The sequence below is a fragment of the Pinus tabuliformis genome, chromosome 8 (assembly GCF_031772625.1).
Source record: "Pinus tabuliformis cultivar Carrire ecotype Pingquan chromosome 8, CPIR1, whole genome shotgun sequence".
Lineage (NCBI taxonomy): Eukaryota > Viridiplantae > Streptophyta > Pinopsida > Pinales > Pinaceae > Pinus > Pinus tabuliformis.
Genome location: NC_142294.1, coordinates 1,542,963,167 through 1,542,988,630, shown reverse-complemented (window position 1 = coordinate 1,542,988,630; position 25,464 = coordinate 1,542,963,167). Strand labels below are relative to the sequence as shown.

The 25,464-nt window shown below is 40.9% G+C and overlaps 1 protein-coding gene across 6 annotated transcripts in view; it reads right to left on the bottom strand.

Moving 5' to 3' along the window:
• Positions 1–23,441, bottom strand: part of LOC149241820 (zinc ion binding protein) — a 426,994-nt gene extending 403,553 nt beyond the window's left edge. For all 6 annotated transcript variants that reach the window (XR_016246597.1, XM_089374060.1, XM_089374061.1 and 3 more), the window contains exons 1-2: positions 23,227–23,441; positions 22,937–23,074 (exon numbers count right to left, since the gene is read on the bottom strand). Coding sequence is in view for 5 of the 6 variants with exons in the window: in XM_089374060.1 (XP_089230186.1) it covers positions 22,937–23,074; positions 23,227–23,292 (204 nt within the window). In the remaining variant the exon portion in view is untranslated. The remainder of the gene's footprint in view (positions 1–22,936; positions 23,075–23,226) is intronic.
• Positions 23,442–25,464: the final 2,023 nt, after the last annotated feature.

Sequence of the window (25,464 nt, the reverse complement as noted above, 5' to 3'; positions counted from 1 at the left end):
GTCAGCCCCTGCTTGACTGCGTCAACCCTGGGCCTCTCTGCATCACCCACGCAGGCCCTCTAGTGACTGCGCAGTCTCCTGTTGCCTCTGTCTGCCTGAAATGCCCTACGTCTGCCTCTCCTGCCTCAGCGCTAATCTCCAGTGGTTGATCCCTTCTCTCTGTTCCATACTTGCTGCCTCCTGATTGCTCACCAGACCACTAGTTCGAATTTCTCAGCTAACCCTGCTCCAGAAATTGAACTGACTGGTCTCCCTCAGTGTATCCACCAAGTGACCCTCAAGCCTCCTCTTATACTTTTCTTGTTGACAAATCAACGATCGAGATTAAGTCCCTAAACAACGGCTAAGATTAACTCTGGCTTGATCCATGATTTTTGGACCCTTCTAACATAGTTTTATATTAATTCACATTAATATTTTATTTTCCCTAAGTTTAGATTTAGGGACTTCATTAAAAATATTAATTATTTTAATATCTCCCAAACTATTAGAATCTGCCCAAACCATTTCTGGGTATTGGAGATCTCGTGTGCTTTAGCCTCTCCACCAATTTTGATGGCTAGAGCACATTCGATGCTACCCCAAATCAACACTCCCTCTTAGCGAGGATTGTGCTCTAGTAATACTCCTCATTGAGTATCACCTTGATCATCTGGCATCGGTCCCTGTGCTGATGCTAAGCCTCCCTGCCCAACATCCTCTGCACTGTTGCATCATGTATTGTTGCCCATGGCTCTACTATTGCCACTGCTGCATCTGTACGACAACTCCCTCTGCATCCGTACAGTTGTTGGTCCTTTCTCCCAACACTGCATTTGCTCTGCAACTCCCTCTGCATCCGTGTTGTTATCACTCCCATTTTTGCTACTGAAACAGGTTCTTTAGCATCCCCATCTTTTCCTTGAAGTAGCCAAACTTTGCTCTTCCAAGGGCCTTGGTGAGGATGTCCGCCACCTATTCTCCTATAGGAGTGTAGCTCAATTGTACAGCTCCTCGTTGGACACAGTCCCTGACAAAGTGACACCAGATATCAATATGCTTCGACCTATCATGAAACACTGGATTCTCAGAGAGCTTGATGCAACTCTGATTATCGCACATGATCCTGGTCGCCTCCATATTCCTTCTAAATAGGTTCACAAGCAATTTTCTAAGCCATATGGCCTCACACGAAGTTGTGCTTGCCGCCATATATTCTGCCTCAGATGAGCTCAGAGCCACAAACTTCTGTTTCCTACTGCACCAGGAGGTCATTCCTGATCCAATGTTGAAACAGTACCCAGAGGTACTTTTCTGATCCACTGAACTTCCTACCCAATCTGCATCAGTAAATCCACTCAATCTAATATCCTTACTCCTGGTGTACAAGAGTCCATAATCGATTGTTCCCTGTAAATACCTAGAACAATATCTCCCTGCCAGCTCCCATCATTTCCCGGCTCAAAAGTTGGGCGTTCTCAACACTCTCGCTACTCGTGCCCTAAGGATCTTTGATGAAAAGAGCTTCGAGAAGGAAAAATCCCATCTCCTTAATGTCTTTGTTGAGAACGGTTATAGTAGATACCTTGGTCAGAAGGCTTTCCTCAAAGCTTCCAAAAATTCGATAGTTAAAAAAGAACCTAAAGAACGAATCCCAGGGGTCCATCTACCTTTTGTTCAAGGGACCACTGATAAGATTGCGAGGGTTCTTAGGAGGCATAATGTTCCCTCGACATTTAGACCCCTTAACACCATTCGTAAGTCCCTCCGTTCAGTGAAGGATCCTATCGACCCGAAGGACATGAAGGGGGTCTATATTATTCCTTGTTCCTGTGGGACCCCCTATATTGGTGAGACTGGACGCTCTATTAATCAAAGGATTAGTGAGCACGCAGCGGATCTTAAGCATAGGAGAACTAAGTCTTCTGCTCTGGCAGAGCATGCAGAAAAGACCAAACATCATGTTTGTATTGAGGAGGCCAATATTATTGCTAGAGTTCCGCAGTTCCACCACCGAAAATTTAGGGAAGCCATTGAGATTGAAAAAAGGCCAAGCAATCTCAATAGAGATCACAGTTGGAAGATCAGTAGTTGTTGGGTCCCTGCCATCGCCTCCTAGTCATTTCCTCCCCTTCCTCCTCTCCCTCTTTTTATATCTTGTCCCTAGGATATCCCCTTGATATTCTTTAACCTTCTTTCTTTAGCCGTGGTTCTTTGATCCTCTATGGAAAATCTTCCTTGTTTTCTTGTATTTCCTTTCTTATAGGGTTATATTATATAACATAAGATATTTAAATTACAAATTTATGCAGTTGGCTTTTCTAACAATTCTATATTGGTTAGTCTCCCATCCCTTAATAGAATACTATTATTATAACAATACAATAGATCCTTACTATTACTAAGTTCCCTAGAATTAGAATACTAATATAATAATACTATGATCATAACGATTATTACTTTTATTTCCAATATTATTAATAATAATATAATAATAACGATGATAATAATACTAATATGAATGATCTAGTATATTTAATATTACATTTAATAATATACATAGATCTATTATTACTTATTCCTTTGTATTAGTTTTATATTGATTAGTTACACTAGTCATTAATAATAAATTGAATACTATGACATTATTATAATAATAGTATAATATTTATTTTTAATTATTATTAAATCCTTCTGATTACTAACAATGAGTATCCCTAGATATATTATTTCTAGCATAATATCCCCTAATATTATTATTAAATATGATTATCTTTTCACCTAAATAACTCATGATAAATATTAAAATAATATTTTAACATAATAATATTATTTAATTAAACATGTTGAATAGTCAAATCTAACCGTTCTGGGTCATTCTTAGCTGTTTATCAGGTCTGTCCTAATATAGCCTTTTTTTTCAATATAGTCGTTTTTAGTCAAACCTAGCCGTTGAATGATTTGCTCTCCCTATTTAATATGCAGCCATGATCTGTTTCTTCAACTTGTCCTGACGATGAACCACACTTGTTGGTTCGAAACGCATCGACAATTATTCTATTATGTGATTTACGCTGAAATACTTTCTCAAACCTGAGAACATGTTTGGTTGTTGCCCAGTGCGCCCTCTTCGGTTCCACCATGAACTGACTGAGGGTGTTGACAGCATAGCAAATGTCTGGCCTGGTATTGACTAGATACATCAGGGACCCTATGAGTTGCCTGTATAAGGTGGGATCAACATCCTTGTCTTCTGATGCATCAATCTTCTTCCAGTTGGTGATCATTGGAGTAGCCATGGGTCTACAATCCTCCATCCTAAATCTCTTCAGGATTTCTGTAGCATATCTCCCTTGCCCAATGAAGATCTCTCCTTTTTGTTGCCAAGCTTCCAACCCTAGGAAATAATGCATTCGTCCCAAATCGTTCATATCGAATTCTATGGCTAGATTCTTCTTGCAATCCCCGATGAGCCTGGATAATCCTGTCAAAAAGAGATCATCTACATACAATACTAAGATTAGTGGCTCATTCTCTACAACCAAATAGTAGAGATTTGGATCTGCGTCACTCTTGACAAATCCCATCTTCTGCAAGTAGCCATTGATTCGACCATACCATGCTCTAGGTGCCTGTTTCAGCCCATACAAGGCTTTCTTCAACCTGCATACATGAGACTTCTTCTCATGTGTCTCAAAGCCCTCTGGTTGTTCAATGTATACCTCTTCTTCTATTACCCCATTCAAAAAATCCGTTTTGACATCCATCTGATGAATCTCCCATCCCATCTGAGCTGCAAGAGATATCACGGTCCTAATAGATGTATACCTGGCTACCGGGGCGAAGGTCTCCTCGTAGTCAATTCCTTCCTTTTGAGCATACCCCTTAGCCACAAACCTAGCCTTGTATTTCTCAACACTGTCATCTGCAGCGTATTTGATCTTGTAGATCCATCTCGAACCTACCACTGATCTGTCTTGAGGCCTTAGCACTACCTCCCAGACATCGTTCACCATTATGGAGTTGTACTCCTCTACCATCGCGTCTAGCCAAACCTGATGTTGAGTTGCCTCCTTGAAACTGGCAGGCTCCCCATCCTGAGCTACTAATGCCTAATATCTATCTGGTTGTTTTCGCTCCCTCTTATTGTTTCTTGGCACACCAATGAAGTCCTCTGCATCTCGCAAAATCTGACGAAGTTCCTTGCTATTTCTTCCTCTGCCAACAAGTGCTTCTGTTAGCTCCTCCTCCTCATCCTAAGACTCTTCCTGACCCGAGGAAGAATTTCTTACTTCCGTTAGTTGAAGAGGCTTAACCAGCGGCTCCTCTTCTGACTGCTCCTCGGAAGGCGTCTCAAGAGATTTTCTGAAAGCCCTGTCCTCCATGAACTTTACAACTCGTCGAACTACTACCTTCCTGCTCCCTGGAAGGTAGATTCTATATGCCTTAGCGTTCTCGCTATATCCCACAAGATATCCCTTTTCCGCAATTTGATCCAGCTTCTTCCTCTTTTCCTCTGGTATGCAGCAATATGCTAAGCTCCCAAATATCCTGAAATCACTGACTTCAAGTGTCTTCCCTGTGAAAACTTTCTCTGGAGTAATCTTGCCCAACGCCCGATGAGGAGTCCTGTTCTGAACATAGACTGTTGTGTTGCATGCTTCCGCCCACAAGAATTTTGGCATATCTTGATCATACATCATGGCCCTAGCTGCTTCTACAATAGTCCTGTTCTTTCTTTCTGCTACTCCATTCTGCTCCGGATTGTAGGGAGCTATCCACTCTCTTTTGATGCCCTCCTTAGCGCAAAAATCAGTGAAGTCCTTATCGACATACTCTCCACCATTATCTGAGCGCAAAACTTTTATTTTCTTCCCAATCAGATTCTCCACCAGAGCCTTGAACTCTTTGAATCGACAGAAAACCTCATCCTTGGTTTTCATAAAATAAATCCAAGTTTTCCTTGAGTGTTCATCAATGAAGGTAAGGAAATACTCAGCACCACTGAGAGCTTTGACGGACATAGGTCCGCAGATATCTGAGTGTATCAATCCTAGTACACTCTTGGCCCTGTGTTTGCTCCTAGGAAATGTTGCCTTGGCATACTTTCCTAGAGCGCATCCTCTGCATACATCATCTCGTTCCGTACTCAAATCCGGAACTCCTGTTACAGTGCTCCTGAGAATTCTCAGAGCTCCATGGTGCAAATGACCCATTCTTCTGTGCCATAATTCATTCAAGTCCTTGTCTCCATGACTGCTTATTAGTGCCATTGGTGATTCTAGTTGTAATCTATACAACCTGTTACTTTTGATCCCAATCTGCACTTTCTTTTTCCAGCTCGGGTGTTTGACGTATACCTTCTCCTTGATGAAGTAGACGTCATAGCCCTTGCCTTGAAGTTGCGACACGGAAAGTAAGTTCATCCCCAATCCTGGTACATGCAGCACATTTGTAGCACGGAACCGTTCTCCCGATTCTGTTTGAAAAACTATGGTACCCTTCCCTACTGGAGTACACTTTGCCTTGTTCCCCATGGTGATCTGAAAGTTCATCTTCTCTTCTCGATATTCTAAGAAACATTCCTTGATTCCCATCATATGCCACGAGGCTCCACTGTTGATATACCACACTTCTGATGATGCAGAACTAGTCATACAAGCCACTTCTTCTTCTAGCCTGGAAGCCAACATAGAGAAATCGAAGTCTCTTTCTCTTGTGCAATCTTCTGAAAATCTGTGCGAGTCCCCTGACGTGGATGCCTCTACATCATGGTCCCGACCCATAACTGATTTTCCCTTCCTGTCTCTGATTACTCACTTTGATACCACGTCAAAATTCTATCACTGCAACATCTGATTTACTTTTCCTACTTATTCTTCAATAAGTTATTTATGAAATTCCTTCAACAAACATTAAATTAAATTATGTTGCAGATATCACATTGTAATACAGAAACAAACATATGTACAAGAATCAACACATTGACACAAATATTTTGGACAATAGTCCCCGGAAAAACACAATGTGGGAAAACCGGTGCAGCAAGGGGGGAATTTTATTATTCAACAATTCTTTAGTACAACAGAGTGCCAAACTGGCTTACCCACAGAGAAAAAAAATTCTCCGGCACTTCTCCTAGTCTCAACGTCAGCTTGGTTGACCTCTGCGTGGCTCCCAAACACTCTGCGTCAGCCCCTGCTTGACTGCGTCAACCCTGGGCCTCTCTGCATCACCCACGCAGGCCCTCTAGTGATTGCGCAGTCTCCTATTACCTCTGCATCTGCCTCTCCTGCCTCAGCGTTGATCTCCAGTGGTTGATCCCTTCTCTCTATTCTGTAATTGTTGCCTCCTGACTGCTCACCAGACCACTAGTTCAAATTTCTCAACTAACCCCGCTCCAGAAATTGAATTGACTGGTCTCCCTTAGTGTATCCTCCAAGTGACCCTCAAGCCTCCTCTTATACTTTTCTCGTTGACAAATCAACAGCCGAGATTAAGTCCCTAATCAACAGCTAAGATTAACTTTGGCTTGATCCATGAGTTTTGGACCCTTCTAACACAGTTTTATATTAATTCACATTAATATTTTATTTTCCCTAAGTCTAAACTTAGGGACTCGATTAAAAAATATTAATTATTTTAATATCTCCCAAACTGTTTAGAATCTACCCAAACCATTTCTGGGTATTGGAGATCTCATGTGCTTTAGCCTCTTCACCAATTTTTGTGGCTAGAGCACATCCGATGCTACCCCAAATCAACAGACAGCAAGGACTGTGGTAGGTCGCAATCCTAACCACTTCAAACAGGGACAACATGGAAGTGTTTGGGGCTGTACAGTGCCCAGAACAGCGACATGAATGGAGAGAAGCCTTACTAGCATAAGCCGCAGTTCATAAGGGTAATTCTGGCCAAGATTTGAGGACAGTTAGGCACTGTTGTGTGCCCTAACCAGTCCCAGAAATTACAGCTGTAATAAAGTGACAAACAGCAGCGTTTGTATGGTGACATGGCAGCAAAGAGGACAGCAGCTATGACATGGCAGCAAAGGCACAATAGGACAGCAGCTATGACATGGCAGCAAAGGCACAATTGGGACAGTAGCTATGACATGGCAGCAAAGGCACAATTGGGACAGTAGCTATGACATGGCAGCAAAGGCTACAATGGGACAGCAGCAAAAGCATGGTGCTGCAAACTCATTAGGACAGCAGCAAGGTACAGCATGCCAAATGGGACAGCTAGGCAATGGTGCTTAGTACAGCATGCCAAATGGGACAGCTAGGCAATGGTGCTTAGTACAGCAAGCAAACGGGACAACAAGTACATAGTGCAGCAAGGTGCAGCAATAGTACTTGGGACAGCAATGATACTTGGTGCAGCAAGTACATGGTACAGTCATGATTGGTGAAGCATGATGAGATGCAGCATAGTGATGATGGGAGCAGCATGGTGCAGCACGATGAGGTGCAACATGATGATGAGGAGCAGCACAACGATAGGTGCAGCAAGGCGATGGAGTCACCTTGGAGAATCAGTTGAAGCAGCATGTCTTCAACCGAGTTCAACTGCCTCGTGTATCATCTTCTTAGAGATGACCTATGCTCTTATTTAGATAAGTCAAAATGTTGACTTTTGTTGTACATGTACTATCTCTCTCTCTCTCTCTCTCTCTCTCTCTGCTAAACTATTGAAGAACATATAAGAAGAATTGATCAAGGGTTCCCCACATTGGGGTTTGTCCTTGGCTAGTGCCACATCTTGTGTCCTCTTGTCTTGGCTTGTCTTCTGTGATCTATGTTTATGTTCTATCTGCAATTTACTTTAATGTTGATGCGATTGCTAATCTGGAAAAGATATTGAACTAACTGTGAAAATTGAAATAAATTGCTCTAAGCATAGAACATACCTAAAATTAACAAAGCGTGAAGGAAGAAGGAGGCTAAAAGGAGTGTGGGTTTGGTCAAGAAGGAAGGAAAGGACAAAATCGAAGTTTTCGTATCTCTCTCTCTCTCTCTCCCTCTCTCTCTCTCTCTCTCTCCCTCTCTCTCTCTCTCTCGTGTGGGCTAGTTTAGGAGATCGAACTCTCCTTGTCAAAATCGAAGTTGTTGCTGATCCCAAAAGCTACCAAGTCGAAGTTGCTGCTGATGTCAGAAGCTGCCAAGTCAAAGTTGCTAGGGTTGAAGTGCCGCTGCTACTACATCGAAGATGGAGAGGTTGGCTTGGTGTGGAGGAGGTCTTTGTCTAGGTTGAAGAGTCCCAAGGAAAACTATTGAAGGAAGATATTTTTGACTGGATTTTCCCCTAGATAGGGGTTTTGCCTTGGCAGAGTGCCTACATCTTGTGTCTTGTGTATTTGCGATCTTCATGCGCACATAATTTGGTAATTGCTTGATGAAATAAGTCAAAGAAGCCAACATAATTCACAAGTAATTATTAAGAAAGAGAAATCTAACCCTAATCCTACTAGAGTCTAGAGATATTTTCTTATGCCCCTCGAGTTTGGCAGGAGCACCAATGACAATCTGATGTATTTCCAGTTGTATGATGCTACAATTGATATATGATATGAACACTTTAGTTGATTATTCTCCAATGAGAGATGGTTAGATGAGATTGATCACACATTTTCCCTAGATGATGATATCTTCTACCACATTGGGCTATATTTCATTTGACGATGGCACACTTTATGCTATATCATTTATTGGAGAGTGTTTAGTCTATTGACCTTTCTTCTTGTGGTTTGGAGGTGATTATTGATAGTTTAATGGGGTTTATTGATAGTTTAATGGGGTTACACCCTCCTAGTGTAAGCGCCCTAGCTCATAATATGCTTTTGGTGATTATTTCTCATTATCAGATGCATATACCATAGTTTTTGAGGGAGCATTAACCTCCAGGAACATATTTTCATGTTGATATGACTATCTAAGATAGTTCATCCTCCTCTTGACCACATGGGACCTCCACTACTAGAGCACTTGGTTTCCCTTGAATACTTACACAATGGAGATGTATTATTTGGAGGAGGACCATGGTATTTTGATGGAGTGCTAATCTTAGTGCCCACATGTTGAGGTGCTCATCCTCATATATCATCATTTTATTCTTGAGATGTGTTATTCCCCTTGATCTTGTAGGTGGTTGAGATTGTTTTGAACTAGCACATGACTCATGGTGATATTTTTTGATTTGTTGACTTCCTCTTCATTAAATCAAACTATTTGCGCCCAATTGGAGGAGCTGGTTAACCACAGTGATTGGTTCCAATGGTGCAAGAAATCATTGATTATGTAGAGGGCCATGATATCTCTTATTTCTAGGGGAATCCATTTTGTTGTTAATTTCTTTCCATTTACAGAAACCAATTTTCCAATGCATTAATTTGTTGAGTTGTTAATTTTAGATAACAATGGTATGTTTTATGCTTGCAACAATTATTTCAATGTCCATTTATTAGCCCAATGTCAATTCCAATTTAGTTTCCAATGGCAATCACATAAACCATTAATTCACATTGACAGTAATTATAGATAGAACATAAACAATAAAATGCAAAGGACAAGCCAAGACAAGAGAACACAAGAATTTGGCTCAAGCCAGGGAAAAATCCCAAGATTGGTAAAACCATTGATCAATTCTTCTTATTATAAATATCAAATGTTCAGCAAAGAGAGAGTACAATAATACAAAGTCAAAGTCAAAATTGACTTGCCAATTTGATGATCCAATATCACTGTCCAAAATAGCCTAGTGAAATCTGCAATTATGCCGTTAATCAATAACAGTCAAATTTTGCCCTAACTAGAAAGTCAACAGCAGTCAAAGTTGGTCAAAATCTTCCAAAACAGCTTGGTCAATGGAGAGAGGAACTCGACCTCTCTTGTTGGTCAAAATCAACCCAAAACAGTCAACAAATCAGCAGTCAAACTCGGTCAACCTGAAGTCAACCATGCGATCAAATAGGCTTGCAATAAACACAAGTCAAAATGCCCAGAAATCCTCGATTTTTGTGCCAGTCAATGCGGCCTGGTCAAACAGAGATTGTCCTCCAAAAATCACAATCAAATCTGGTCAAAAGAGCCTCGATCAACGATGGTCAAACTCAGCTAAAACAAAAAGTCAATGCCCAATCAAACTACCTCCTAAAATCTCCACATGTGAGAGAAAGACAGCAACCCAATGAGATGTACAAACCAATCAGATGAGGAGAGAGGGAATTGTTGAGTTGAGATGGTGCCAAGTGAGGTTTGAGGTCACTCTTAATTATATGTGTCAATGTGGGTCAAAAGACATGTCTCTTGGGCTTCATGAACCTACATGATGGTGAGGTCGACCTTGACAAATTGCACATGTGTGGGATTCACTTCAAAAACATATTTCTCCTTGTCCGATTTCAGTGAACCTTAGGTCAATTTCGCAATGCAATAAAAAACCCCATCAAATGAGTTTTCCAAAGTGGAATGTAGCCCTAGTTGCACAATTTTACACTCCCTCTCAACTAGGGACAATTCCACCTGCAAATATCTGACCATCAATCATCATGCAATCTCGTCATCATGTACTATCTCTGTATCTCGTCTCATCCCCATTGAAGATTGTTATAGATAATAAGAAGAATCGATCGAGAGTGAGTCACAAGACCTTGCCACTCTCCACTAACAAAAGTCAGTCCACATAACCAGGGGTAGAACCCCAATCTGACTTGATCCTGAGCGATCAAGTTGTTGAACATCATGCATCCTAGACATAGGGAGTATGGCAATACACGATGCGTCCATCTGTAGTGCTATGGTCCCTATCCTCTTTTCCCAACTCATTGGCCAAATGAGAGGTACTTCCCAAGAGTCTCAGACTACATGGATAGGATGTATGTTGGAAAATCCGCAGGAGAAGGTGAACCACTCATCCTGCTCATGTGCCGTAGGAGAAGGTGAACCACTCATCCTATGCATATGTCATCAATCGTAGGGGAAGTGAACCACTCACCCTACACACATATCAACCACCATATGGGAAGGTGAACCACTCACCCTATGCTCTCATATACCATCATGGGGTATCACAGGGGAAGGTGAACCACTCACATTGTACACAGCGCACGTATAGAGGAAGGTGAACCACTCACCCTATGGTCGCACATAGCTCCAAGAAGTACCCTAGGCCCCCAGGATCTCCTAGAGCTCAATGTCCAACTCAAGCGGGACCCTCATGGGAGGGTCCTTCCATGAATCCTAGTCTCTCTCAGAAGGCTAAGAACTTGACCTTCCCCAAGGGCTTCGTGAGGATGTCCGCAAGCTATTCATCAGTCCTGATGTGTTGGAGCCTTATTTCTCCCTATTGTATGATCCGAATTGGATCATTATATTGTTTGTCATCCATCTCGATGCATTTGGAGTGGGAAAAGTGGAGGAATTAGCTCACGGGACTGTTTTTACCGACGGGAACCAGTTTGGCGAAATGGTATTTGAAACCTTCTAGAAGCGTTTTGAGGCATCAAACGACATTTTTTGGGGGTAAAAATTTGCCGCTTCAGCGCGACATCTTTTCATCCTATTCTACACACAGAAAGTTGTCCAACAGCGCAAGAATCGTGTCAATCGGAGTCCGTATGCAAAAGTTATGTCACTCAAAAGTTGACCCTCCTGTTTTCACACCAATAATTCAGGAGGATGTCGCGTCAACCCCCATTATTCATGGAAAAGGGGCTGGCCACGTGTTTGTGATGTAAAAGATTCTAGAAGAGTCTATTTTGTAACTCTAATTAAGAGTTGATGTAGTCAAACTTAACCACTAGTAGGCTATCGGGCTGCGTTATAACCGAGCCACTAGGAGGAAGAGGCATTCCATTCTTTCAAGAGCATTTTGTTCCATAGTTGAGCAAAGATAGCCAAGAGAGATAGGAGGTAGAGCACACAAAGAGGATTTGTGCACTGTAGCAGCTCACGAGCCACAAACATTACTTCTTTGTATATACAACCATATTTCTAGACAAGGAAAGGGAGCAAAGCGACCTCACCTTCCAGCTGGGTTTTCTCCCGAAAGGGTTTCCCAGAGAGCATAACTTTTGTATTATGTGTGTGTGAGCTTATTTTGTCATTCTCTACTTTTCTGTTTGATTTACTTTTACATGCATGCACTAATTACAGTTAATTTTACAAATCTAGAAATTAAATAAAATTGTAATGGTGTAGAATCTCAGATTTTTAATATAATACTATCAGATATGTTGTGACGAACTGTCCAGTGGAATATCCACGACAGTGTACAGATCATTATATCATATCCCGGATAAAGTGGTCCCTGATGTCAATATGCTTGGAGCGATCGTGAAACACGAGATTCTCTAAAAGGTGAATCCCACTCTGATTGTCACAGTAAATAACAGTGGTATCTAGCACGTGCTCAAATAGCTTCACAACAGGGCATACTAGCTGCAATATATTTGACCACGGCGGTGCTTAGAGCAACCAATTTCTTCTCATCCAAGAAATTGAAGCAGATCCCAAAGAGAAGCAACATCCTGATGTGCTCTTTCTATCCACCACACTGCCAACCCAGTCAGCATCAAAATATCCATGTAGCCTCAAATTCCCAGCGATGTATCTCAATCCATAGTTGATAGTGCCACGAAGATATATTAAGAGATTCTTTGTAGCAACCCAATGTACGTGATGAGGCTCAACCATATATTGACTCCAAGTATTTACAGCGAAGCATATGTCCAGTCGGGAGTTCACCAAGAACATCAGGGCCCCCACAAGTCTATATTCAGAAGGATTTGCCAATTCGGGCCCAACAACACTTCCATATAACTTCTTGAAGTTTAGTTCCATCGGAGTAGTCACAAACTTGCATTCCACCATCCCACATCTTTCTAACAACTTCACAATGTATTTTCCTTGAGAAAAGAAAATCTCGCCTGCCTTTTGCCAAACCTTCAGGCCTAGGAAGTAATGCATCAATCCTAGGTCCTTCAACTCAAATTTGGCAGTCAACTCCCTCTTTCATTGATAAATGAGAGGGTCTACACCAGTTAGAAGGAGATCATCAACATAAAGGACCAAAATAAGAGGCATTTCCTTTTCAACCTTGGAATATAGGTTGGATCAGCATAGCTTCTAGTAAATCCCAGCATCACGAGATAACTGTCAATCCTTTTGTACCAAGCTCTAGGGGCTTGCTTCAACCCATAGAGGGCTTTCTTCAGCCAACAAATATGTGTCCTTCTATCTTGTACTTCAAACCCTTAAAGTTGTTCCAAGTAGACTTCCTCCTTAAGTGAGCCATGAAAGAAAGTAGTCTTGACGTTCATTTGATGTAGGCTCCATCCTTGATTGGCAGCAAGAGCAATAATAGATCGGATAGTGGTATATCAAGCAATCGGTGCAAATATTTCATCATAGTCCACTCCTTCCTTTTGAGAGAAGCCACGAGCTACGAACTTGGTCTTATATTTTTCAGCACTTCCATCAACTCCATGTTTAATTTTGTAAAGCCATTTTGAGGTGACCACAAACTTGTCCTTAGGTCTAGGCACCACGTCCCAAACATCATTCTTCATGATCGATTCATATTCCTCATTCATCACATATTTCCATACTTGGTGCTTTATGACTTCTTCGAACGTGCAAGGTTCAACTTGAACAATAGTACTCATGGCAGCCAAGTACCCTTGATACCTGTTAGGCTTCTTACTTTCGCGAAATGTCCCTCTTGGAGCAGTATGTCTTTCAGCATCTTCGAGAGTATCTTTGAGCCATAATGGTATTTTCCTTGAGGTAGAGGGATCACTAGGAGGTGGATCAATAGGATCCATTGGGCCATCAACATCAGGCATAGGCTCTTCCATTGGAGGATCTTCTTGTGATTTGGTAGAAGCGTCATCGTCCTTCTTTGAAATGGGGAGATCTCTGGCTTTCTTGAGGGCAGTGTCTTCATCAAAGGTAACATCTCAGCTTACTTCCACATCTCTTTGACCAAGTACATAAATTCTATATGCCTTTGAATTTTCATTGTAGCCGACAAATATAACATTCTTCCCGAAAGCTTCCAACTTATTCATTTTCTCTTTAGACACATGAAAATATACAGGACAACCAAAGATTCTGAAATGAGAAACATTAGGTTTTTTACTAGCGAAGACTTCCTTGAGTGGCTTGAAATCCAAGGCTTGATGAGGGCTCCTATTTTGAACATATATAATAGTGTTGGCAGCTTCTCCCCACAAGAATTTCAATAGACCTTGATCATAGATCATGGCACGAGTGGCATCCATGATTGTTCGATTCTCCCTTTCAGCAAAACCATTCTGCTCAGGAGTGTATGGAACAATTGTCTCCCTCTTAATGCGAGTCTCTCTGCAAAAGTCATTGAATTCATTTTATTCATATTTGGTTCCATTGTCAATCCTCAACGTCTTGATCTTCTTCCCTGTTTGATTTTCCACCAATGCTTTGAAAGAACAAAACCACTTGAACACTTCATCCTCTTCAAGAAATACATCCATGTTTTATGTGAGAAGTCATCAACAAAGATTGCATAATGTATGTATCCTCCGAATGAGGTTACGGGTAGGGCACCAGATAGGTCAGAATGGACCAATTGAAGAATATCAGTTGCCTTGCTTTCACTAGAAGGGAATGGTCCCTTTGTATGTTTCCTAGTTGCACATTCCTAACAAACTCCTTCATGGTTCATGTGAAAGTCGGGCATCAATGTGATCATCTTCCTTACGCCAAGTAAGGCTTTGTAATGTAAGTGGGCAAATCTCTGGTGTCATAGCTCACATCAAAGAAAAGTATCACTTGCCAAAGCTCCCGAAGGACTTCCACCAACTTGATAGAGACCATGAACCCTAAATCCGAGAGTAAATGCATCTTTAGGGTTTTATACCAAATACATACATTTTCATTAATGAACGCTACCTTGAAGCCTTTGTCTTCCATTGCAAATATAGACACCAGGTTCTTCTTCAAATCAGGCACATATAATACTTCTTGTAGATGTATGGTTCAACCATGATTCAAGTGAAAAGTGACAATTCCTATCCTTTCACAGGGTAGGCAGCATTATCTCCAAGTAAAATTTTTATATTTGTTTTCTTCTCAACTAGATTTGAGAGGGCCTCCTTGTATCCAGTGAAGTGCCTTGAGGCTCCACTACCAATCAACCAATGATCCAAAGTATTCAGAGGAGAGGCAGTAGATAGAGCAGAAATAAGATAAAACTCATCTTGTTTTTCTGCAACATTACTTCCATCATACCTGGCATTTCTTATCATTTTAGGAGTTCGACCATTTCCATCTCAAGCAGTTGGAGCATTCTTCTTTCCTTTGTTGTTATACATGTTGTTCCTTTGATTGTCATTACTTTTGTAATTGTTGTTGTTGTTATTATCATCCCTTGGAGGATTCTTCTTGTGAGGGCACTCTCTAGCATAGTGGTCGAACCTGTTACAATTGTAGCATCTTCCTTTGCCTCTTCCTTTGAATCCCTTCTTAGATCCTTGACCCTGTCTTCTTGGACCAACATCATTCTTCCTCTTTGCATGGGCAGAGAAAGTAGTAGGTTCATTTCCATTTTTGGATTTATCTCTCTCCATCATCCTTGTCTCCTTTTGAGTGCATCTAGCCAATAACTCATTGAAACTAGGTATCCTATCATTGTTGAGAATGGTGGTGACAAATACATCCCATGGTCTTGGAAGACCTCCAAGAGAAATGAGAATGAGCTACATGTTAGAAATAACTTCTCCAATAGATAGCAAATCATTCTTGATTTGAGATATTCTCATGAAGTAGGATTGGACAGACTCCCCTTTATTCATCTCAATATCCTTCAACTTGTTTTTGAGAAAGAGGATTTGATTTGCATTGTTCACTTTGAACATCCCAACCAACTTATCATACATTTCCTTAGAAGTTCCCAAATCAAAAATATAGGCAACCAAATGCTTTTGAATGGAGTCAATTATAATTTTCTTAACTTTGACTTCACCTTTTCTATACTTTGTTCTAGCAACAACAGGTGCATTTGAGGGAGGTTCCACCACTTTTCCCTGCACATGGTCCAATACTTCATGCTCCTCCAAAGTCAGGTCCAAAGTCATCTTTCATGCATGATAGTCAAATTTGTCATTGAGTTTTTCCTCAATCTTGAAGTAAGATTTAGAGACCATGCAGACTTGTCAAATATTCATTGTCCAACAGATATCTTAGTGATTTTTTTCTCTTGCTTGGGCTTGTCCTCACCTGGGCTCTGATACCATGTTACTTTTAGATAACAATGGTATGTTTTATGCTTGCAACAATTATTTCAATGTTTGTTTATTAGCCCAATGTCAATTCCAATTTAGTTTCCAATAGCAATCACATAAACCATTAATTCACACTGACACAATGACTATAGATAGAACATAAACAATAAAATGCAGAAGTCAAGCCAAGACAAGAGAAAACAAGAATTTGGCTCAAGCCAAAGAAAAACCCCAAGATGGGGAAAACCCTTAATCAATTCTTCTTATTATAAATATCAAATGTTCAGTGGAGAGAGAGTACAATAATACAAAGTCAAAATTGACTTACCAATTTGATGATCCAATATCACTGTCGAAAATAGCCCACTCAAATCTACAATTCTGCCCCCAGTCAACAGCAGTCAAATTCTGCCCTAACCAAAAAGTCAACTGCAGTCGAAGCCTAGTCAAACTCTTCCAAAACATCTCGGTCAAAGGAGAGAGGAACTCAGTCTCTCTTGTTGGTCAAAGTCAGCCCAAAATAGTCAACAAATCAGCGGTCAAACTCGGTCAACATGAAGTCAACCCTAAGGTCAATGTAGGTCAAAGTGCCCAGAAATCCTCGGTCTCTGTGCCAGTCGATGTGGCCTAGTCAAACAGAGCTTGTCCTCCAAAAATCACAGTGAAATGGTCAAAAGTGTGGCCTCGTCAAACAGAGATTGTCCTCCAAAAATCGCAGTCAATTGGTCAAAAGAGCCTCGGTCAATGCTGGTCAAACTCAGCTGAAACAAAAAGTCAACACCCAGTCAAACTGCCTCCTGAAATTTGCACATGTGAGAGAAAGACAGCTGCCCAATGAGATGTACGAACCAATCAAATGAGCAGAGCGAGAATTGTTGAGTTGAGATGGTGCCAAATGAGGTTTGAGATCACTCTTATTTATATGAGTCAATGTGGGTCAAAAGACTTGTCTCTTGGGCTTCATGAGCCTACATGATGGTGAAGCCGACCTTGACAAATTGCACATGTGTGGGCTTCACTTCAAAAACATATTTCTCCTTGTCTGATTTCAGTGAACCTTAGGTCAATTTTGGTCCTCTCGAAAAGAGGAATTCAATGCAATAATTATCTCCATCAAATGAGCTGTCCAAAGTGGAATTTGGCTCTAGTTGCACAATTTAACATGAGTGAAATTTGTCTCTATTCTTTTAATTGCTTCCATTATGGCAACTAAAGGATCAAGGGCTGGCTCAGCACTTTATTAGCTTAGGTTCAACCCTAGCTCTAGGTGGGGCTAAGATATCAAGCTTTCCTACTAAAACCGAAATGTCATCTAACCTTTTAGCTTTGGCTTTAGCATCCATTAGATTTATTGGCTTAGCATGATGTAGAAAGAAACTAAATTGACCTTGGAAAGCATTCAAATTCTAGACCATGGACATTTGAGACATTGATTAACCTACGGACAGTGTATATCTGAAAACTCTGAAATAGAGATATTAGACTCCATTATGTGATCATATCTACTTTTTCAGTCATACAACTCTTTGGAGTTGGTCCTTTGCTAATAGCAATTTGGCACCATTCCAAGATAAGTTCATTTGCTTTTAAACATACTTTGATTTCCTACAGACATTACTGGAGAGCATTACCTTCGTTCTATATATGAGCTATCTCGCAAGAATCTTGCAGGTGAGTTCTGGATTTATATTTACAGATATCAAGATCTATTTCTGAAACAAAGAACATGCGAGTTATTCTGTGTAGTCAAACTTATGATATTGGTTGAGCCATAAGTTGACTACAATTGTTGCATCTATAGTTGAATAACACTTGCCATGCATTTCAAATCTGATCAACGTTCCAGAAATTTTACACTTCCAGCCCTATTTGTAATTACATGCCTCTAGTAACGGTTATGGCTTTCACCTCCATCAGGGTTTAGCTTTGCTCACTTGATTGTAATTATAGTATACTGTATAACTAAACGAGCCACATTGACGAATGCCATTCCACCGATCAAATGTGAAAGCATATCTTCAAGAAAGCTAGTTGCAAATTTCGATCGAGTAAGACACTCCTTCTTGTTCGCCGTCTTGAGGAAAATGGGATTTAATTTTGACTTCATTAGTACCATTGCTGCTTGCATCTCTGGCCCCTGGATCTCGCCTCTCATAAACGACCGCCCTTGCGATGCTTTTCAATCCTCAAGAGGGCTAAGGCAAGGTTGTCCTCTTTCCCCCTATCTTTTCATCTTGATGGCTGAATCCTTTAGCAGCATCCTTGAACACAACAGAAGAGTTGGCCTCATCTCTGGTATCAAGTTTGGAAACGGAGTGAAGAATATCAATCACTCACAATTTGCTGACGACACTCTGCTTATTGGTGGGGCATCCACAACAATAGCAAGGCGCTTTAAAAGCCTCCTCGATCAATTTATGGCGTGCTCAGGAGGAGAAGTTAACTTCCAAAAAAGTTGCATCTATGGATGGAACATCTCCAATCAAACAGCCCACAGTATTGCTAACATCTTTGGAGTTGCCTTCAAAGCAACCTGGGACCACTTTACCTACCTTGGGATGCCGGTCACCATGGGCTCTCTAAAAGCCACCACCTGGAATGAAATAATTGACAAAGTCAAAAGGAAGGTTCAGCAATGGGGAACTCAATGGCTTAACCCAGCTGGCAGATTAATTCTGCTCAAATCAGGTATATCCTCCTTACCTTTATACCGATTCACTCTTTATCAAGCTCCTGCTTCTTTTCACTATAAGCTGGAAGCCGCCCTCCGCAATTTTTTATGGCAAGGAGGGAAAAAAGAAAAAAATAGATTCAATTTGGTCAATTGGAAAAGTGTAATTCAATCTCCAGATAGAGGTGGGTTGGGAATCAGAGCCCCTAAAATTCTAAATCTCGCATTTGGGATTAAAATGGCTTGGAGGCTAATTAATGAACCAAAAGCCTGGTGGAAACAGGTCATTGAATGCAAATATCTCTCTGACAATAGACAAAGACTCCTTGAAACTGATATTCCCAACAGAGATTCAACCAAAATATGGCACCTCTGTAAGAAAGCAATCCCCACTCTCATTCAAAACACCTCAAAGATTCCGGGGGAAGGGAGCAGTATAAACTATGCCACTGATAAAATTATGGGTTTCCAACCTCTAAATACTGTTGAAGAAGCCATTCCCTTCATCCTCTATCTTAACAGCAAAGGCATACAGAGGCTGGACCAAATTTCTAAATGGGAAGCTGATACTGGAGCTTGGACTAGCTGGGACTTTCCAGTTATTCCCCCACACTTGGAATCAAGCTATCAAGCCCTCCTTAAAAATCTTCAGAATAGAGCCCCCATAAAAAAAGGAGCAGCAGATGGGTTTAGATGGGACCCCACGGGCTCAAGTTATACCATCAAATCTGGCTATCAATTCATTTGCAACAACACTTATCAGACCCCTGTCTGGAATCAATGGAGAACAATATGGAAATCTGAGGCCATCCCCAAGGTCAAATTTTTCATCTGGTTGTTGTTAAAGGGCAGAATCCTCACCTCGGAAAACCTAAGAAAGAGAGGGATACATGGACCTTCAATCTGCCCTAATTGTTACTCTAAGGAGGAAACCATTCACCATCTATTCCTTGATTGCATCTTCGCGAAGAAATGCTGGACCATCATGTCCAACTTGGGCAATATAACATGGCAGCCTCAGCAAGACATTGCAGAGACAATCCAAGATTGGAGAAGGAATTGCCCTTGGAAAGATAAAAGGAGCAAGATAGTCAAAAGAACTTGGGATATCATACCTCACAATCTTCTTTGGAAAATCTGGCTCACAAGAAACAAAAGAATATTTCAAAACAAAGAGGGCAATGTATGGAAGACATGCAGCAATGCTCACCTCTTGGCGCAGGAGACGATGGCAGCCAAATGCTCAGGAACAATTAAAGCAACAGACTATTCAGTTGAGGAGAGGCTCATGATCAAGCATATTCTAATTTGTTCAGGTCATCAACAGAGTATTCAGAGAACTGACAGACAGCATCAACATCAGACCAGGGATTGGGAAATTAGACTTCCAACCCAGGAATTCAAGAGGTGGATCCTGAGTAACAATTGCCCAATTCTATACTTTGATGGCGCCTCAAAGTCCAACCCAGGACCAGCAGGCGCAGGAGGTGTTATTATTGATGAATTAGGAGAAGAAATCTGCAACTACGAATGGAGTTTGGGGGAAAAAACAAATAATAATGCAGAGGCTCTCGCACTGTATCAAGGGTTGTTGCAATTAAAAAACATGGGGATTAGAAAAGCTCTTGTCTTAGGAGACTCCTCCATAGTCATTGGCCTCATGAACCATCACCGGAGATCCCCAAACTGTAATCTACAGCAACATATCCAACGCATCAATCTCCTCACCAAATACTTTGAAAAAATTAGATTCTGCCACATCCTCCGCACGCTCAATGGGGAAGCGGATAAACATGCGAATAATGCAGTTGGACATCCGGAAGGTGCATTGAGGCACAGTCACAAAGATTTTTTCAAGCCTCTGCCATGAAGCAGGCCTCCCCTGACATTGCCCAGGCACGCAGATCTTGCAAGCGTGTGACGGGCATGGCTACAACAGTCCCAGGACACCTGACAGAGAGTATAAAGCGCATAAACAGTCTCATTCAGGCCTTGATACAAAGAATAGCTGACATCTCGAGAAAAATCAATCACCTCAGCGAAGGACGGAAGAGCGATTGCACTGCTTCAGCGAATCGTCTTAGAGATTTAGGAAAAAATCTTAATAATACTGAGGATCCGATTTCTGCTATGCATTCAGGCCATGGTTGGTTCCGTTCCATAAATACAGGCAGAGGAAAGCAAAGACTTGTCATACATTACTATGAGCAAGAGCAGCTCCGCTGGAAAGAAGAAGGCGCACCTGTCCAGAGTCGAAGACGAACTCAACCTCTGGTATCGCCACTCCTTGCTTTGATTATCTCTTCTCTAATCCTTATCGTGGTGTTTTTCAGGAATAGGTTCAGTGGGAAGGTGAGAACTACAGTGCCATTTTTTCAACAACCTCTGTTATATTCACTGCATCTCTGCTGGCCTTCCCTCATCCTTCCAACTTGCCCCTTTAGCACGCCCTTCTCTGGGTCCTTCTCTATAATCTCCAGCAACTCCCCTTCAAGTTTGTGCACCATCATCCAGTCTCTTTTTTACTGCCCTTCTCTCACCCAGAACGCGAGAGCTGTTAGCTCGAACCCCTTTTGTTTACTCTCCCTAACCTTCAGCATTCTTCCTTCAATCCTGCGCATCACCATCCGGCCCTTCTTATTCTTCTCCCGCAGCAAAGAGGAGCTAGCTGCCCACCACAGTGAAATCGGCCCTCAGAGAACCCAAGCCCAGGAAGTGATGGATCGTAATGAGCAATGCTTTCATTGCCGTGACCTTCAGGCCGAATTTGAAGAGGTCAGAGCTCAACAAAGGATATTGGAAGATCAAGTTCGGAACATGGAAGCCAGGCACGCTGAACAGATCCGGAGCCTGGAAGCCAAATTTGACGAGCAGTTCAGAATTTTACACAGCAAATACCGCACAGAAATGAACCTGTTTCTCCACCGAGTTCACTCACTTCATGAGCAGTTCAACGCACTCAGCAATAGATGCATTCACGCTGAGGAATCGCTGGCAATCCTAAGGGAAATCATGGAAAAAAAGCAGAAAGATAAATCAACATCCTCAAGTGCAAAGCCAATGGAAGCAGACCAGAACCCAGAGGATTCCACAGCGAGAAAGATCAGTCGTATTGACATTGATTAACTATGTGCTGTAAATGCAAGTTTTGGTGCCACCAGTATGTCCGGATTTATAGTAGCAATAGATGTTTTTTAGCTAGAAGTTATAGAAATCAATTCAAGGACAGGAACCTCATGCTTTCTCCTTGGATTTGTAATGCTTTCGAAGCAACCTATGTATGGCTTCATGCCTTATCCCTTTTTTCAATCAATATATAGCAGCCGATCTTGTCAAAAAAAAAAAAAAAAAACAGAAAGCTAGTTGCAAATTGGCAGCAATAATATTTTATAGATATCTTATCTCAAAAGAAAAGAGAGTTCCGGAAATTATAATCTATCAGATTGTAGTGATAAAATTTTCAAATCTTGGTACTGGAGCTCTACAATCCAGGATATCTGTTATTAATTTCCCTAGGTTATTGCCATAGAAAGCTATTTTTGGCTGGAACTTATATCACTGTGCACAGGGCATCTATCTTCAACCTGTCAAATGTTTGCTGATGAGGTTGGCAAAGTGTCCATCAGGCTTACCTTTTTGCTGTGGTGTGTCCCACCTATGTGGCATAAGTTTCAAAGGGATGAGGTGGGTTGCAAGTCCCGGGCTATCTTTGAGTACAGCTTCCCCTCAGGACTAAAGTCTTCGGCAATCTTTGGGGAATAGATGCCCTTCAGGGCTGGGACCCAAGCCAAAGGAAGTCCCCTCTTTACAGCCCTCTGGACATATTTCTTGAAGCACTTTGAAAAGGAAAGGTGGGAAGAGTTTGGGATTATGGTCAGGAATCAAATTTAAATTCATGAGGATTTCGCGCCATCTTTGGCAGAGTCTAACATTTCATAATGCTGATAAAAGTTTGGGTGTAATTTGATAGAGATAAGGAAAGTTCAGCGCATTACTATTTGCTTGACAACACTAGCACCTACCTGTTGAACTAAGGGCTCCAGGCCTGCGAGCAAGCCTCTTAGCTCCCGGTCTCCTTCCAACTTCACGTTTTTCAAAGAATTATTTCCTCCTTCACAAGACGGGGGCACATTAAGTATGTTGAAGGAAAATTCCTGTCCCTGAAACACAGAACACACCTCACCGTTACCTATAACAGAATCAACATGTTTTAGATTATCGTTAAATGGCAAAGATAAAATTCATCAAATTGCCAAGGTAAAATTCTGTCGGAATTATTGTTTTCGACTGGAAAGACAGAAATCGAACTTACATGGACCGAGAAAATTGCGTGAAAAGCAGTCATCTCGACATTGAGAGGAAGCAATGTGGGTTCCATGGCAGGCAAAGCTTGATAACAGCAGGAAAATGGCGGAGGATTTAAACATTTAGGGACGGAACCGGTGTGTTAAATTGGCGGAAGTTTATGGAATTGTCAACACGGCGGAGATCAAAATTGAAACCTATACAACTTGTTCAGTTTGTTTTTTCGGTGGTTTCTAATGGGTGGATGATTAGTAATTTTTTGGTTTTTATACTTAAATTTTTAAATGAGTTTGTATTTAGTTTAATTTAAATTTATTTAAATAATTTAAATCTTTTATGATTTTAATTGGCTACCAATTTTTTTCCACACATATTGACATTTTTTTTTGCGAAACATCATTTAGCGAGGATTCTCAAGAGACTAGACAACTAGCCTAGCAATACCTTTTTTTTAAAGTGGAGATATTAATAATCCTTCCAACTATAGAACCATTATGATCAATCTTTTATTTGCAAAGCCTTTCGACACCATGGTAGAAACTAGAATCAGTAAGTTTAGCGAGGATTCTCAAGAGACTAGACAACTAGCCTAGCAATACCTTTTTTTTAAAGTGGAGATATTAATAATCCTTCCAACTATAGAACCATTATGATCAATCTTTTATTTGCAAAGCCTTTCGACACCATGGTAGAAACTAGAATCAGTAAGTGGCCAGAAGTAAAAGAAAAGAGGGCAAGAGGACAAGTGGGTTTTAGGCCGAAACATTCTACAGTGGATCATAGTATCATGTAGAGACACATTGTTGAAAAGATTTGGGAGGACAAAGAAGAAGTATTATGCTACTTCGTTGACTTCAAAAAGGCATTTGACACAGTCTTAGAGATAAGTTGTGGCGTAGAATGGAAGAACTTGAAATTTCTTTGCATTATAGAGTCATTGTCCATATACTTTATGAAGAGGTGAAAGTCAAAATTAGAACCTCAGCAACTATTTCAGAATGCTTTAGAAGTGACATAGGAGTCAAGCAAGGTTGTCATTTATCTCCTACTCTTTTTGGTTTATATATTGATAAACTAGAAGAGTGGTTGAATCTACAAGGTGGAGATGGTGTTTGGTTGGGAGGGTTTGTGATAAAGCTTCTTTTATATGTTGATGATATTGTGTTGATTCCTAAATCGGCCCATGGACTACAAATGCACCTATATGCCCTTGAGCATTTTTATAGAGCAGTGGGGATGCAAGTCAATACTAGCAAAACCAAAATAATGACTTTCTCTAATAAATGAAGCAAAGTTAGCATACTTTCTTCTTTGAAGGCAACATTCTTGAAGAAGTAAATGAGTACAAGTACCTCAAGATTGATTTCAACAACAAACTTAACTGGGAGGACTGCAGAAAGAAGAGAATTTTAGGAGGGTGGAAAGCATTATATGTTCTAAAAAACAATTGTAGAGAGCAGAGTTAAGGGATTGGAAAATGATTAAAGTGCTTTTTGGATTCCTAGTTTGTCTAGTGATACTATATGGCTGTGAATTGTGGGCTAGCAGCGCCCCCGTCTCAAAATGGAAACAAATTGAGAAAATCCAAAGACGCTTGATCATGAGCAAGTTCAAAATAAAAAAATTGGTACCTTATGAGATAATGTTGAGTGAAACAGGGGCAACTCCCATCGAAGCAATTGCTATGGTGCGGCTCATAAGATATCTAAAAAAAAATTAGCAAATGGGAGTAGGTAAATGGCCTAATGTTATCTTTAATGAAGGCATGAGTGAAAGAAAGAAAACATGGATGAAACAAAACTACACATAGATGAAAAAATGGAATACCTACCTCAATGTCTGTCCCACAAATAGCAAGGAGCTAAAGAATTTTGTTATGGAAAAGTTTTGTAAAAGGGTATGGGGAAAAGAGTTGGGTAGAAAGAAGAAGTACTACATTGAGGAATTCAACCCTAGGTGTAATCTACAACAACAAAAATTTCATTGGAGCTAGCATTTCGTGGAAGGCAAAGGTTATTATTGCTCAATTAAGGACCAACTCGCATCGACTTCGATGTGAAACAAGACGGTGGAAAAGACCTAAAGAAGCTTGGGAAGAACGAGTGTGTACATTTTTCACGTCTGGGGCAGTGGATTCGAAAAAAAAATTCATTTTGGAATGTGATGCATTCAAAGACATCAGAGAAATTATGGGAATCTGTTAGCATTGGTTTCTTGGCATTGTCTTTTCAGCGAGGGGATTGTT